The sequence below is a fragment of the Acomys minous genome (genome assembly GCF_964271855.1).
Source record: "Acomys minous genome assembly, chromosome: 18".
In the NCBI taxonomy this organism is placed as follows: domain Eukaryota; kingdom Metazoa; phylum Chordata; class Mammalia; order Rodentia; family Muridae; genus Acomys; species Acomys minous.
Genome location: NC_140501.1, coordinates 48,892,045 through 48,905,656, shown reverse-complemented (window position 1 = coordinate 48,905,656; position 13,612 = coordinate 48,892,045). Strand labels below are relative to the sequence as shown.

General features: G+C 39.5%; 1 protein-coding gene across 3 annotated transcripts in view; it reads right to left on the bottom strand.

Moving 5' to 3' along the window:
* Positions 1-13,612, bottom strand: part of XPO7 (exportin 7) — a 100,477-nt gene that overhangs the window by 40,120 nt on the left and 46,745 nt on the right. Inside the window, exons 1-2 of one of the 3 annotated variants that reach the window (XM_084766984.1) lie at positions 2,708-2,814; positions 2,082-2,228 (exon numbers count right to left, since the gene is read on the bottom strand). In XM_084766984.1, coding sequence (XP_084623110.1) covers positions 2,082-2,228; positions 2,708-2,728 — 168 coding nt within the window. In that variant the 5' untranslated portion in view covers positions 2,729-2,814. Of the gene's footprint in view, positions 1-2,081; positions 2,229-2,707; positions 2,815-13,612 lie in introns of those variants that run through there. The other 2 variants (XM_084766986.1, XM_084766985.1) reach the window with 2 other exon arrangements.

Here is a 13,612-nt window from a genome sequence, read left to right as displayed (position 1 = left end):
TAAAATTTTAACTGAAGGTCAAGGATAATCTTTTTTTGTTTGTTTTTTTCAAGATAGGGTTTCTGTGTGGCCCTGGCTGTCAGGGACTTGTAGATCCAGCTAGTCTGGAACTCACAGAGATCTCTCTGCCTCTGCCTCCCTAGTGCTGGGATTAAAGGTGTAAGCCTCCACACCTGGCTCAAAACTAAGTCTTAAAGACAACTATTCATGTCAGTATTTGAGACAGGGCTTCTCTGTGTAGCTTTGGTTATCCTAACTCACTTTGTAGACCAGGCTAGCCTGGAACTCATGACTCACCTGCCTTTGCCTCCTTGAGTTCTGGGATTACAGGTGTGTGCCACCCCTCAGGAGGCTTAGGCAGGAGGGCAGCCAGGAAAGCTAGCTAATGCTATATACATCAAGACGATATTTCGAAAACAAAATGAGTACTACAACAGAAAAAAAAAACCTGCAAAAGTGACTTGGATGTAATCTATACTCATACACATGAACACAGTTTAAAGCTTTTATTCATAATTTTAATAAACTTGACAAGCCACTGAGAAGTCTGCAGAGATTAAATATGAGGAATCCACCACAGTTGGTTTTCAGTACTGTGCTGACTGCTTTCTTCTATCTTGTTAACTGCCAATAAGAAACTAGAGTAAACAGTTCAGAGTGCACGTGGGCTCTAGGAGCAAGAAGCCAAAGGAGGAGTTGGTTATCCATCTCCCAAGACACATGCTCTGCACCAGTTCACAAACAGTAATTAAAACACACAGTGCTGGGTGGTGGTGGCACACGCCTATAATCCCAGCACTCAGAGGCAGAGACAGGTAGAGCTCTGTGAGTTCAAGGCCAGCCTGGTATACAAAGGACGTTCCAGGACAGCCAAGGCCACATAGAGAAATCCTGTCTCAAAAAACAAAACAAAGCAAAACACAACAAAACAACCAAACAACAATAACAAAAAAGAAAGAAAAGAAATTCACAGACACTGTATGCAGAAAGCCTCAGTCAGACAAGTATTTAACCTTTCATGACTTTGTAATCTACAGATATTAAAAAGCAAACAAACAAACAAACAAACAAAAACTAGATTACTGAACTTCAAAAGATCAGTGATTTTAATTATATATATATATATATATATATATATATATATATATTTTTTTTTTTTTTTTAAAGACAGGGTTTCTCTGTGTAGCCTTGGCTGCCCTGGACTCACTTTGTAGACCAGGCTGGCCTCAAACTCACAGCAATCCGCCTGCCTTTGCCTCCAAGTGCTGGGATTAAAGGCGTGCGCCACCACGCCCGGCTAACCATCTATAATTTAATTATTTCATAAACATTTGGACAATGTTAATGAAAACTAAACAATAAATCAATTAAAATCCTATTTTAAACCAATCAGTACTTTCATATTTTTATATTTCTTTGGTCTGAAGGATTTTCTTTAGAACACAAATTATTTACTTGGTAGTTTTTAGAGACAGAGTCTAACTTTTTGGCCAAAGCTGGCTTTGAACTGATGGCAATTATGCCACTGTTGTGATTACAGGCATGAGCTACTTATTCACTGCTCCTGGCTTCTGGAAATTAAATGTTAAAAACAATTTTTGGGGTATACACTGTTGTTCAATACACTAACTTACCCTATCATTTCTATTTCCAACTCTACCAGGTGCATAGGAGAGATTCTAATTCTAAAACTTAAACCTCTAGCTAAACATGGCCACACTTTAAATCTTAGCATGGGAGGCAGATGCAGGATAACTTGCTAAACAAGCAGTATGCAGAGCTGAGGAGAAAAGGGACAGGAGGCCATGAAGTTTATACAACAACGAGGACTTATATACCCCCTTATATCCTATAAAGGACAGGGGGCAACACTGCATAAAATAGAGAACGCACCCCTGGAAGCTGGTGCAGGACAGAAACGTGTACAGAGTTTACTGATGAGGCTATCATCAACCTAGCATATATACAGTGTTCAGGGGTGAAACAGATACAGATACAGATAGCCCCAGTCTGTCCCTAAAATTAGAACCAGAGCATTCCCTTAACTTGCTACCCCTCAGGACTTGTTAACTCTTACGTACACTTCCTCTCTCGAGGAGCAGCTGGCACTTGCTCAGGCAGTCAGGGCTGTTGGTGAATTCAACCAAGGCTTTCTCTGCCTGTAGTCGAGTGGCTGTATCTGTTGTTTCATACAACTGTTTGCACAGATTCTCTAGTTGGGCCAGGCTCTAGAAAAGATGAGTAAGAAAGATGTCAGTCTAGGCAACTACCTATCTCATGCAGTCTAACCTGGGATTCCTGACACAGATAACCATGTTCAGTGAGGCAAGGACGGCTATCATCAGAAGCAGAGCAGCTTTTAATAACCCTGTGTATTTGAAGCATTAGAAAACAAAATAATACAATACTAAAAGTATCTATACAGATTTGAGTCATTTCCTTGGGAAATAAACACAAATGACATACTTTCCCTTGCAAATATCTACCTCCTAAGTTCTTTCAAACCAAATTCAAACCTAAATTAAAAACATATTTTGTCACCAATGCTAAAATCTAGCACATAAAACACAATTTACAATGCAACACAGACCTTTACATGGCTTTAAGTATTTTCCTTTTGGGTAATAGCTGCTAGCTTGCAGCTACCTATATGAATAAAGCTGTCACCTCTGCAAAGCTTCTAGAACACTGGAGATACAGTACACACCTTTCTCCCCGAGTCCCTCATGTCTCAAGTACAGCACACACTCTTCTGATGTGTTTCAATTCTTGCTTCAGCTCCACATTTAAAGTGAAAGGGTCAAAATAAATTCAACCCTAGCACCTGCTTACTTGGAGATAAGAGGGAAACGCCCACACACAAACCCGTCTCTCCAAATCTTGAACCAGTTCCAGAGAGGCAGGAAGGGTTTGGGTGTGTGCTGTGGTTACAACCCCAAAGGGGATGCAAACAAATCTACCTCTACTCAACATGTGTTCAAGGCAAAGGCGAAAAGAACTGGTTAAATCCACACTTAATCACCCTCTTTGACTGAAGAGGACAGCAAACGTGTTAGTCTTTAACAAATGGCTTGGACTTTAAGAACTTTCCACAGCAGTAAGCAAGGCTTGGGTTAAGTAGTTTGAGGGATATTGCTATTGGAAGTGACCATTCTGATAAAAATAGTGACAATGAAAGAAGCTGTGGAAATTGCTTGGATGTAGTTCATACCTGCCTAAAGCTTTCCGTGCTTGGACTTTCAGTCATGGCTCTTCCACAAGGCAGGAAAGCCCTTAGGGCAGAATTCCTCTCTTATTCAATGTGATTAATAAATTCCCAACATTAAACAAAAGGCAACAAAGGTAGATCCCACCAGCACCATCCAGAAAACCCTCAAGGAATAAAAATCCATCCTTTGTCTTCAACAGGGAACAAACAAAAGGGTTGGAGAGGGCAAGGAGCTCACTTGTTTCTCCTGACTTTCAGCTACTTCTCACTAGCTTCAGTTTAGAGCAGAGAGAGATGCAGCTGTGAAACTAGCTCTCCAGTCTGAAGGTCTGTGAGCACTACTGCTTCCCCCACTCCACAGAACTTACAAACAGGGAAGCAGAGGAGAAATCTAACTGTACATATCCCACAAAACACGAATGTCATTTTTTCCCTTTTTTTTAATTAATTTATTCTTGTTACATCTCAATGGTTATCCCATCCCTTGTATCCTCCCATTCTTCCCTCCCTCCCATTTTCCCCTTATTCCCCTCCCCTATGACTGTTCCTGAGGGGGATTACCTCCCCCTGTATATGCTCATAGGATATCAAGTCTCTTCTTGGTAACCTGCTGTCCTTCCTCTGAGTGCCACCAGGTCTCCCCCTCTAGGGGACATGGTCAAAGGTGAGGCACCAGAGTATGTGAGAAAGTCATATCCCACTCTCCACTCTACTGTGGAGAATGTTCTGACCATTGGCTAGATCTGGGTAGGGGTTTAAAGTTTACCGCCTGTATTGTCCTTGGCTGGTGCCTTCATTTGAGTGGGACTCCTGGGCACGAATGTCATTTTTATGCTTGCTAGTACTGCCCCCCTCCCCTGAAAATAAAATCAGTTTAACTATAAACCCCAACATTCTTTTTTTTTGCTCCCTTATTTGAGACTGGGTCTCCCTACAGAGTCCTGGCTATCCTGGAACTCCCTATGTAGACCAGGCTGGCCTTGAGCTCACAGAGATCTATCTACCTGCCTCTGCCTCCCAAGTATTGGGATTAAAGATGTGTGTCACCATACTTGGCTAATTAAGTCTCCTTCACAAGGTTTTTGTTTCAACATCTGACTTCGATTTCTTCATGTAGAATGATTCCCTTGCAATGAAAGGAACAAACTATTTAAAACAGGCAACATCAAGTAATCATATCAACTGCCTAAACTTCTGGAGTGCACCCCAAGGTCTCCCACACCCTGAACAGATACCCTGTAAACAGACCTGCTGCTGCTTTAGGTATAATGAATGATGCGCTCTGTAAGGTTGGATCAGTCAGTTTTAGTAGCTTCCCCACAAGTCTCCATGTTTATTTCAACAAAGCTGTTCACTCTAGGATGGCTACGCATGTCTTAGTACCAAATTGTACATATAGGCCATGGTGGGACTTTAGCTGCTGTTTTGATTTGCTAGTTTAGCAGACAAAACATACTGAGGAGTAAGACTGGTAACAGGAAACAAGGCTGTTTAAAAACAACAAAACCGACCTGACCATATACACAGCTCCATCTCTGTTTCCAGAACAAATGGGTAACAGTTTTGTTCCCACACAATCACTGGCAGTGTCTTAAAGACCCAAGTACCATGGAAGGCAAGAAAAATAAGGCATGTATGTATGGTCTTTTTGTTCCTAGTGTTTCCACAGCAAATGTAAGGGCAAGGGTGAGTTTAAATTTTATTATTATTATTTAATTAGCTATCAAAGCTACTAATTCACATTCTAAGAAGTGGCAACAATCCACCACAGCATGAGAACGAACGGTCAACCCCTCCCTATGGCACATTGTATGATGCTAACCTTGACACACACACACACACACACACACACACACACTCCAGATAGGAAGATCAATTTTCTGTCCTAAAACTGTCATGCATATAGTTCACAGAGCAACTTCTATCTAGTGTCACCAAAATAAAAGCACATTTACAAACTGGAAGGTGATCTTCAAACTGGCAAAGTACTACTTTATTACAAGAAACTCAGCCCATTAACCAACACACCTAGAACCAGACTGCTTTTGCCAACAGCTACAATGATGTTAAAAAATGCTTGTGTTCACACATATAAAAAACCACCTTTAATATTTATTTTATTAAGACATGAGTTTGCTATGTAGGTTGGGTAACCTCATACTTGCTACACAGTCCATGCTGGCCTGGGATTCATGATCTTCCTACTATTAAGCCTATGGAAACTAGTATGACAGGCGTGTGCCACAATGCCTGCTCACCTCTAATAGTTACCAGCAATATTATAGAGTTGATTTTACATAAGGAAAATAATTTTGTTTGTACATTGGATACAATATCACCTCACAAAGCAGGAATAGCTTGAAATTTATCTTATATTTAGTTTATATATTATTGGATTTCAAATTACCTACCAGTCAAATTAGCCTACTGCTTAAAAATATCTACTTGGGAGATTTCCACTCACAGGTTAGGATACTTGCTTTTTGGAAAGGCTCAATACTTTCCTATTAATTAAATACAAGTAGTAAAACTGGGCAATGAGTAAAACCCATGGATCAAATCTGTAGATGTCTTTCTGAAAGTGTGTCCTTGACCTGACTGCTATCTGATCATGTGAAGTAACAGAAGCCACCATGGTATTAATAAAGAAGGTATAGGGCACAAGTCCCAATGGGAAGGCAGCGAGCACGCAAACCAACCAACCAAAACCAGAGATTTACTAACTTAGTAGCTGAACTTTCATAGTTAACATGTTTCAACTATAAAAAAGAATTACTGGAAAAAAAATTAGGCCATACCCAAACCATTTAGGTCCTCTTCACTAGAATTCTGCATACTGAAAAACACTAGTGTTAGGGATATTAAAAGAGAAGATACTGAAATTTTGGCAGAAAACAGGCTACCCCGAGGACCTAGAAGGTAAATGGGATTGATGTACAAAGGTGTACTTAGAAAAAGTCTAGTCAAGATGGCATCTTACTGCCAATAGTAAGTATCCAATTATCACAGATAGTAGCTAAAGGACTCTTAAGAGCTAGGTGGCAATTATTATTGGTATGTTAAAAGAACTAACGGTGGGCCAGCAAGTGGCAGGTAAAGGTGCTTGCCACGTAACCTGCTGCTGTTCAACTAAGATGGCTAGGCATCTGTTACTATTAAACTCACAGACCTCAGAATCCACATAAAAGTAGGAGAGAATGGATTCTACAAAGATGTCCTCTGACCTCAACACACCCACTGTGGCATTTGTGTATACACACACACCAAACAGCAAAATGCAAGTATATTATCATTTGTATGTTAATTTATAAAAGAAAATCTGGATGACTATAAAGTTAGTTATCACTGAGAAGTGAGATTACAGGAGATTTGAAATTTCTGTAACTTGAGAAAATTAAAGGTTAGCTTACATTAGTTAATTTATATGAGTGTGTGTGTGAACTTGCTATGGCCAGAGTGTGAAGAGACGGACAATCTGCAGGACTTCTCTCCTTCCGCAGTATGGGATCCAGTTACTGAACGGAGGTTGTCAGGCTTGGCAATAAGTACCCCTACCTGCTGAGCCATCTTGCTGGCCCATCTTTTTTTTTTTTAAATATAGAGAAAATAGGAGTTTTTATGCAGCCTTGACTGGCCTGAAACTCAATATGTAGACCCTACTGGCCTCAAACTTGCCTCTGTCACTGGAGTGCTGGAATTAAAGGAGTGAGCCACTATACCTTGCTTATAACTTAAAAAATAAAAAGTATCTGTATGTGAGCCTAAGTGAGTTTGTGTGTATGTGTGTGTGTGTGTGCTCATGGAGGCCAAAATGTGTTGGATCCCCTAAAAGTGGAGTTACAGGCAGTTGTAAGCCACATGATTCAAACATCAGAACCTGGTAGTAAATGGAATGGCTCCCAAATGGAAAGCCAGATGCCCATTAATAGTTGTATGAATAAATATTTTGCTTCCTAGTCTGGGTGTAGGTTACCCAGGAGCGTCTAGCTTATATCCACTGAGCTGTCTATTTATAATCTGTGCAGCCTTTTGAATGGACAGATAAATAACACAGCTCTCCCCAATTCTCTAGGTACTTCTTGTCCACTGCTTTCTGAAGGCAATGGGAGAGATGCTCATCAATACCCTGCAACTACGCTGCAGACTAGTGACATCAGCTCATGCCACTGGAAACAGGCTTCCTGTTATTTGCTCAGCAAGTAACTAGGCAAAGTCTCTGGATATACTCGGGGACATCCTACTTTTAAGAGTTAAAGTAACACTTTTTGGCTGCAGGTGCTGTGTAATGTCTCCTGACTTAAAGCAAGATAAACTGCACACTTCAGCAACCGATACTGCCCTGCAGAGGACTGCGTGCCTTAGATAACGATAGCAAGTGTGCTACCATGTGAGACTGCAAAACACCATACTGACTCAAAATATGAATCAATTCTAACATAATAAACACACACGTTCTTTGCATTGTGGGTAATATATAGCCAAAACATGTCAACAATCCTTTTATGAAATAAACAGACTGATTACCCAGACAGTTCATGTTTTTTAAAATTATATGTTTAACCCACCAGCATTCATTTAATCTGTCACTAGAAGCTGGCTTAGGTTCCTTGTCATAGTCACGAACAGTAGAGAAGCCTACAAGTTACAGCATTTTGATATTCTTGCAAATAGAGGTTTCACACAAGCAGTCTGAAATGACACTGAGACATTTCTAGTTTTGGCCTTGTAGTGTGGCTTTGAAGTTTGACAAAATTGTCAAAAATGGTATCTGGTTTTCCAGCTTTCCACAAAAAGGTAAAAGGTTGGAAAACACTGGTTCTTTATTTTGAAGTGTCATTAGCCAGAATCTGCCAAGAAGGAAGTTCTTCCCAGAAGACAGGCTCCTACACGTTCCTGGAGAAGACCTGGCTCTTTCTTTCCCTGTGCCCTACTGCAAATTCTCTCTTCAGTGGTTCACTCCAGAAAGACAGGTAACGATCGTGATTGTACAAATTTTGTCAACACAATTCTTTGAACATAGAGGGCTACATAAAACTTAGGGAAGAGTGATTCTAAATGCAAAGCAGCTTAGATACTGATCTTGTAAATGTGCGACTCTGGGCAAGTTAATCATGGGAGTTTGTTTCCTGAAGAAGTGGGTAGATTTCATTATCTGGAGTTTGTGTTTTGGAGACAGGGTCTCAGCGTATAGTCCTGGTTATCCTAGACTTCCTATGTAGACTAGGCTGTTATGGAACTCAGAGATGAAGCTGCCTCTGCCTTTTTGCTGGGATGCTGAAGGGATGGCCACTACACTGGGCTTTCACATGATCATTGAAAGAAATTCTAGTTCTACAACTCTATGAATAACACTACTGTTCATTTTTTCTCCTTTGTTTTTAAGACAGGGTCTCTCTGTGTAGTCCTGCCTAGCCTGGAACTAACTCTGTAGACCAGACTGGCCTTGAACTGAAGAGTTCTGACTGCCTCTGCCTCCCTGGTGCTGGTATTAAAAACAAACAAATATTAAAATGCTCGTGAAGACAACAATTAGGGCACCTGATTTTTTTGCTTTAAAAGTGAATTCCAGGCATGGGAGTTGGACTCAAGTCAATAAAGTACTTGTACTTGAGTTCAACCCCTGGAACTTCTGTTAAGGGGTTAAAAAGCTGGCCATCGTGGCACATGCTTAAAATTTCAGTGCTGGGGAGCCTAAAACAAATAGATTCCCAAAACTTGCTGGTCAGCCAGCCCAACTTAATCAGTGAAGCCCTTGGTCCCACTAAGACCCTTCTCAGAAAAGCCAATATGAACATCTCTTGAAGAATGACACCCCAGTTTGATCCCTGACCTCCATTCATATATATAAATACACATGCACACATACAAATTAAAGAGTGAATTATACTTAATCCCCATTCTATTGGCTGAGGGTAGGGAAATTATCTTAATTTGTCCTTCTTTTAAATGGAAGTCACACCTACTTTATAAGGTTGTAAAAAATCAATGAGGTAATCTATGCAAATTGCTACTGGTTATTATCTACTAGACTAGAGCAGTCTTTACATTTGCTTGCACATAAATGCACACAAAATCTGTAATGGTTCTACTAAATGGATTATAAATGTTTTTCCTTGTGGAGCTAGAGGAAGTGAGGGCAGAGGTCCTTATTCTCCTTATTCTTCATGAATTCTGTCCTTCTGAACTCACCTACTTGTTAAAACATATTTACAGCCCCCAAATCTACATTCACTCACAGTGCTCTCAGGCCCTGGACATGCACAGGGAAAAGGCCAAAGTTGCTGGACACACATTTCTCCCTAAAGGAGGACTCTCACACTACAAACAAGTATATAGTCTTTTGTTATATTTTATTTAGTACTATGTTTTGGGCTTTCAGTGTTTTAGTTTTGTGCTTTTTATTGGCGATTTCACTGCTGAAAATGGCCTCTAAACATAGTATTTCTAGTTGGTGTTCCTATGTTTATGATGTGCTTTATGCAGAAATTATATGTGTCTGATAAAGCTTTGTTCGGTGCTCTTGGTCAAGGGTTCAATGTTAAAGTGCCAGTAATAAGTACTAAAAAATGTACTTTGAACAGAAGCCAGCTTGACTGGCTGATAAACATGTGTCCAGACTGGCAGGAACGTAACCCTGTGTTTCCCCTAGGAAAATTGGTTCGGAAGCTGCCAATTCAGTGTTCCCAGTCATCTTATACAGCATAGTTATAGAGAATAATGAGGTTACAATACAGTTGTGTTTCTGTTCTTATACTTGATCAAACAGTTATTTACTCTTCTATTTGTGTAACTTTTATATTAATATCTATAATATGTTTCAAACTCTGACAATTATTTTAAATATTTGTTTCAACTGCCACTTGTCTTATATGTGTGTGTGTATACATAAGTATGTGTATATACATACATACATACATACATACATACTACTGAACACTAATACAAACAATGGATAAAAAAGATGAATGTGTCTGATATACAGTAAGAGGACATAAAAATGTCTTGTATAGATAGGTAACTAAATTTTTAAGAAGAGTTCTAAAGTGACTTTGGGTTAAAACTGCAATTTAGCATACACTAGTTTTACTCTTTCCCAAACTCAACTAAAGTAACACTAAAAAGATTAGGGAGGGGAAAAAAAGAAAAAAAGAAAAGATGTCAACTCAATTCAACAAGTATAGGAAAGACTTTAAAGTCCAGAAATGTCAGTAGTGACTGATCTGAATGTCCTAAGACAGTTAAGTTCCTTTCCAGCAGGGATAAAGGAGACAACAAACTTATTTATAATGCACGATCAGAGTAGAGTGAAGAGGCTGGCCCATAAAGTACAAGGCAAGCATTTAAAATGTCACATACGCAGGTATTCTCCCTTACTCCATGTCTCTAAATGCCTCTTTCTTCTCATGGGAGACAGACAGCAGGAAGTACACTTGAGGACATGCACTCCACACAACAGAGTCTCCCTCACCATGCTGGTGGATAGACCTTGCTCTTCAGACAGGAGTTTGGAAGAATTTCCCTACAGTTGGAGATACACTGACATGGAGGTACCCAACAAATACACAGATAGCTTTACTGTGCCGCCCAAGTTCACCCACCTCATCCTATGTGCTTTCTCTCAGCTCCAGAGTGGGCTCTTCATGTTGATTATGAATGAACAAGTAATTGAGGATAAATGGCAATCAGGTTTTAACCAGGAAAATCTTAGTTTCAAAGGCAGAGCTAAACAAGCCAAAAGAATCAATTGGGAACAAACAGAAACTAAGCAGGAAAGGACAAGAAGAAAGGGGAAAAAAGAGTGTTGGCGCCAATTTCTTAACAATTCTACTTTATTAGGGATTCATTAAAGGCATGTGCCTCCCTTACAACCCAACTACCCTAAATAGGAGGGAAAGGAGATTAAGAGGAACAAGAAAGAAACCTTCTGGGTATCAGTTCCCTGGGGCAATTCCCCTGGTGTAATTTCTCCGCGTCTAGCAGATCTACCCAACAGAACAAGCCGTACCATCCATGAACTGAATTTGGAGGTATTAAGCCTGGAATTTCTCAACATTTAGAGACTGGACCACAAATACTGTTCCTAGCTTGTTTAACCACTCCCCCCCCCCCAATTTTATTTGGGCCCCTACATCGGTATTATTTGTCCCAAATCAGCCAGAAGAAACTTTAAGGAAAAGACGTCCTGTTTCCCTTAAGGGGGGTTGGGTAGGTTTTTGGTTGTTTTCTTGGGCTATAAATGTTTATTGTCATTGGGAGTTGGTTATAAGGTATTATTGGTCTTATTCAGAGAGAAAACAAGGTTGGACTTAGAGATTTCTCTTTTCCTTTATCTTTCTTTCTTAGGTATGGAGATAGGGGTTAAAAAGAAAGAAGGGGAATTATAAAAATATGTAGGGATGATAGGACAAAAAGTAGATTATTCAATCTACTCCTGAACTTAAGGTCTTAATTGTTACTCACAAATAAGGTTAATTTTAATTCACTGATACAGAATTTTGTATACTGATGTAAAATAAGTTTAATTTTGACACATTGAAATAAAATTCAAATTTAATATTATGCTTTACACATTGTATTTCTACTCCAATATGAGGTATTGTACACATACAACTCAATTAATACTTGGTTTATTTCTAATATTCTGATAATGCTATTGCAGGCTGTTTAGGATAATTAAGTAATACAAGTCAATTGTTAGTTGATCAACTCATGGTCATATCAAGTATAGGAATATACACCCTAGGTTTAACAGATAGATATAATTCTCTAGATAGATAAGGTCTTCAAAATCTTCAGAGACCTACAGAACATAGCATTTAAAGATGTTTTTATTATTTTACCGATTCTCTGACAATGAGACAGGTTAACTCCTGGCAACACCCAGCCTACCTCAAAGAAGATGATGAGCATTGAAGAAACTCCTTGTGGAGATGGCTTTGAGTGTGACAAAACAGCCACTGGGCAAAAATGTCCTTCTATCTGTCACAGACAGAATTCTGCCTAAAATGGGCAAGCTTGGATGCAGGCAGAGTTGATGGCCAAAGTCTGCCAAGACAGGGTAAGCAAGTTCCTGCTTCACAAATGCGTCTGTCAGATATACTGGGCCAGAAGGCTGAAGATGATGCTCCAATGTTAGAGAGAGTTTGGGGTGAATGTTCAGGCAGCAAACTGTATCATTTTTCGTTTTCCATTTTGGATTATGCTAGCCTGCACTTCCTGTTTACTCAGGTAATTAAATTTATTCCTTCTCAAGTCTCTGATGGGGTTGAAGACCAGCTAGTTTTAAAATTAAGCTTAGTTGTTTAGGAGTTAAAAACATACTTTTAGGTCTAGATAGTCAGTTTTAGGTTGATAGATATGAACTTTAATAGATATTGATTTAGGTTAAAAACTTTAGACTTACCAAAGTAGATAACATTTCTTCACGGTTGCCAAACACTTTTTGATTAGACATTATATATGTAAGTCTTACCTATTGGTTTTTTATAATTTTTCATAGTTGTTCTTACTGTATACAAAAAGAATGGGCTCTTTATTTAGACAGAAAGGGGCAATTGTGGGAGTTGGTATGATGTATTTTGATGCTAATTACTGCTTGCTGTCTCTGTGACCCACTTTGCCTAGAGCCTAACCTATTTGATCAATGAAAGGCCATCACACCTGGGCAGGCCAAATGGGATAGGCATGGCTAAGGTTCCTGGGCTTGGGGAGACAGAGAGAATCTTGGAAAGAAGAGACAGGAGGAAAGGAGAGGAGAAGAAGGTTACATCATCATGGGTTAGGTGGAGAAGCACGTGGCCAGCGTGGATGGAGACTTGGCCCGGCATGGGATTGGGGCAGGGATTCCATACCTGCCCCACTATGGAGGTAGTTTAGGGGATTAATATCTGCCCTGGCCCAGGTTAACTAAGGCTATTTTAAAATAAAATAGGTGTCTATGTCTGTGACTACTAGTGGGTTAGAAAATACTGCCAATAACAACAACAACAGCAACAACAACAACAATTATTATTATAGGCCTAATGATAAACATTATTAGGCCAACAACTACAACAACAACAATAATAATAATTATTATTATAATTATTATAGGCCTAATGATGAACATTATTAGGCCATATTGGTAGTTTAACTGCAACAGATGAACCCACCAGAGATTTAAAAGAAAAATAAACTGTGACTGTGGAATACTAGGATGCTAGAGAAAAAGAGACGCTGAAGAGATGAAAAGATCTTAGAAAATAAAAATAGGACAGAAGAGACAGAAGGTTGGTAATAAAGTTAAAGTTGTACAACCGATGGAACAAAAGCCAAGATGGAAAATAAGAGCAAAGTTAAGTCAAGTACTGAGTCTAGGTTCTAGAAACATCCAGTTAATGGGAGTTACAGATGGAACAGAGAATG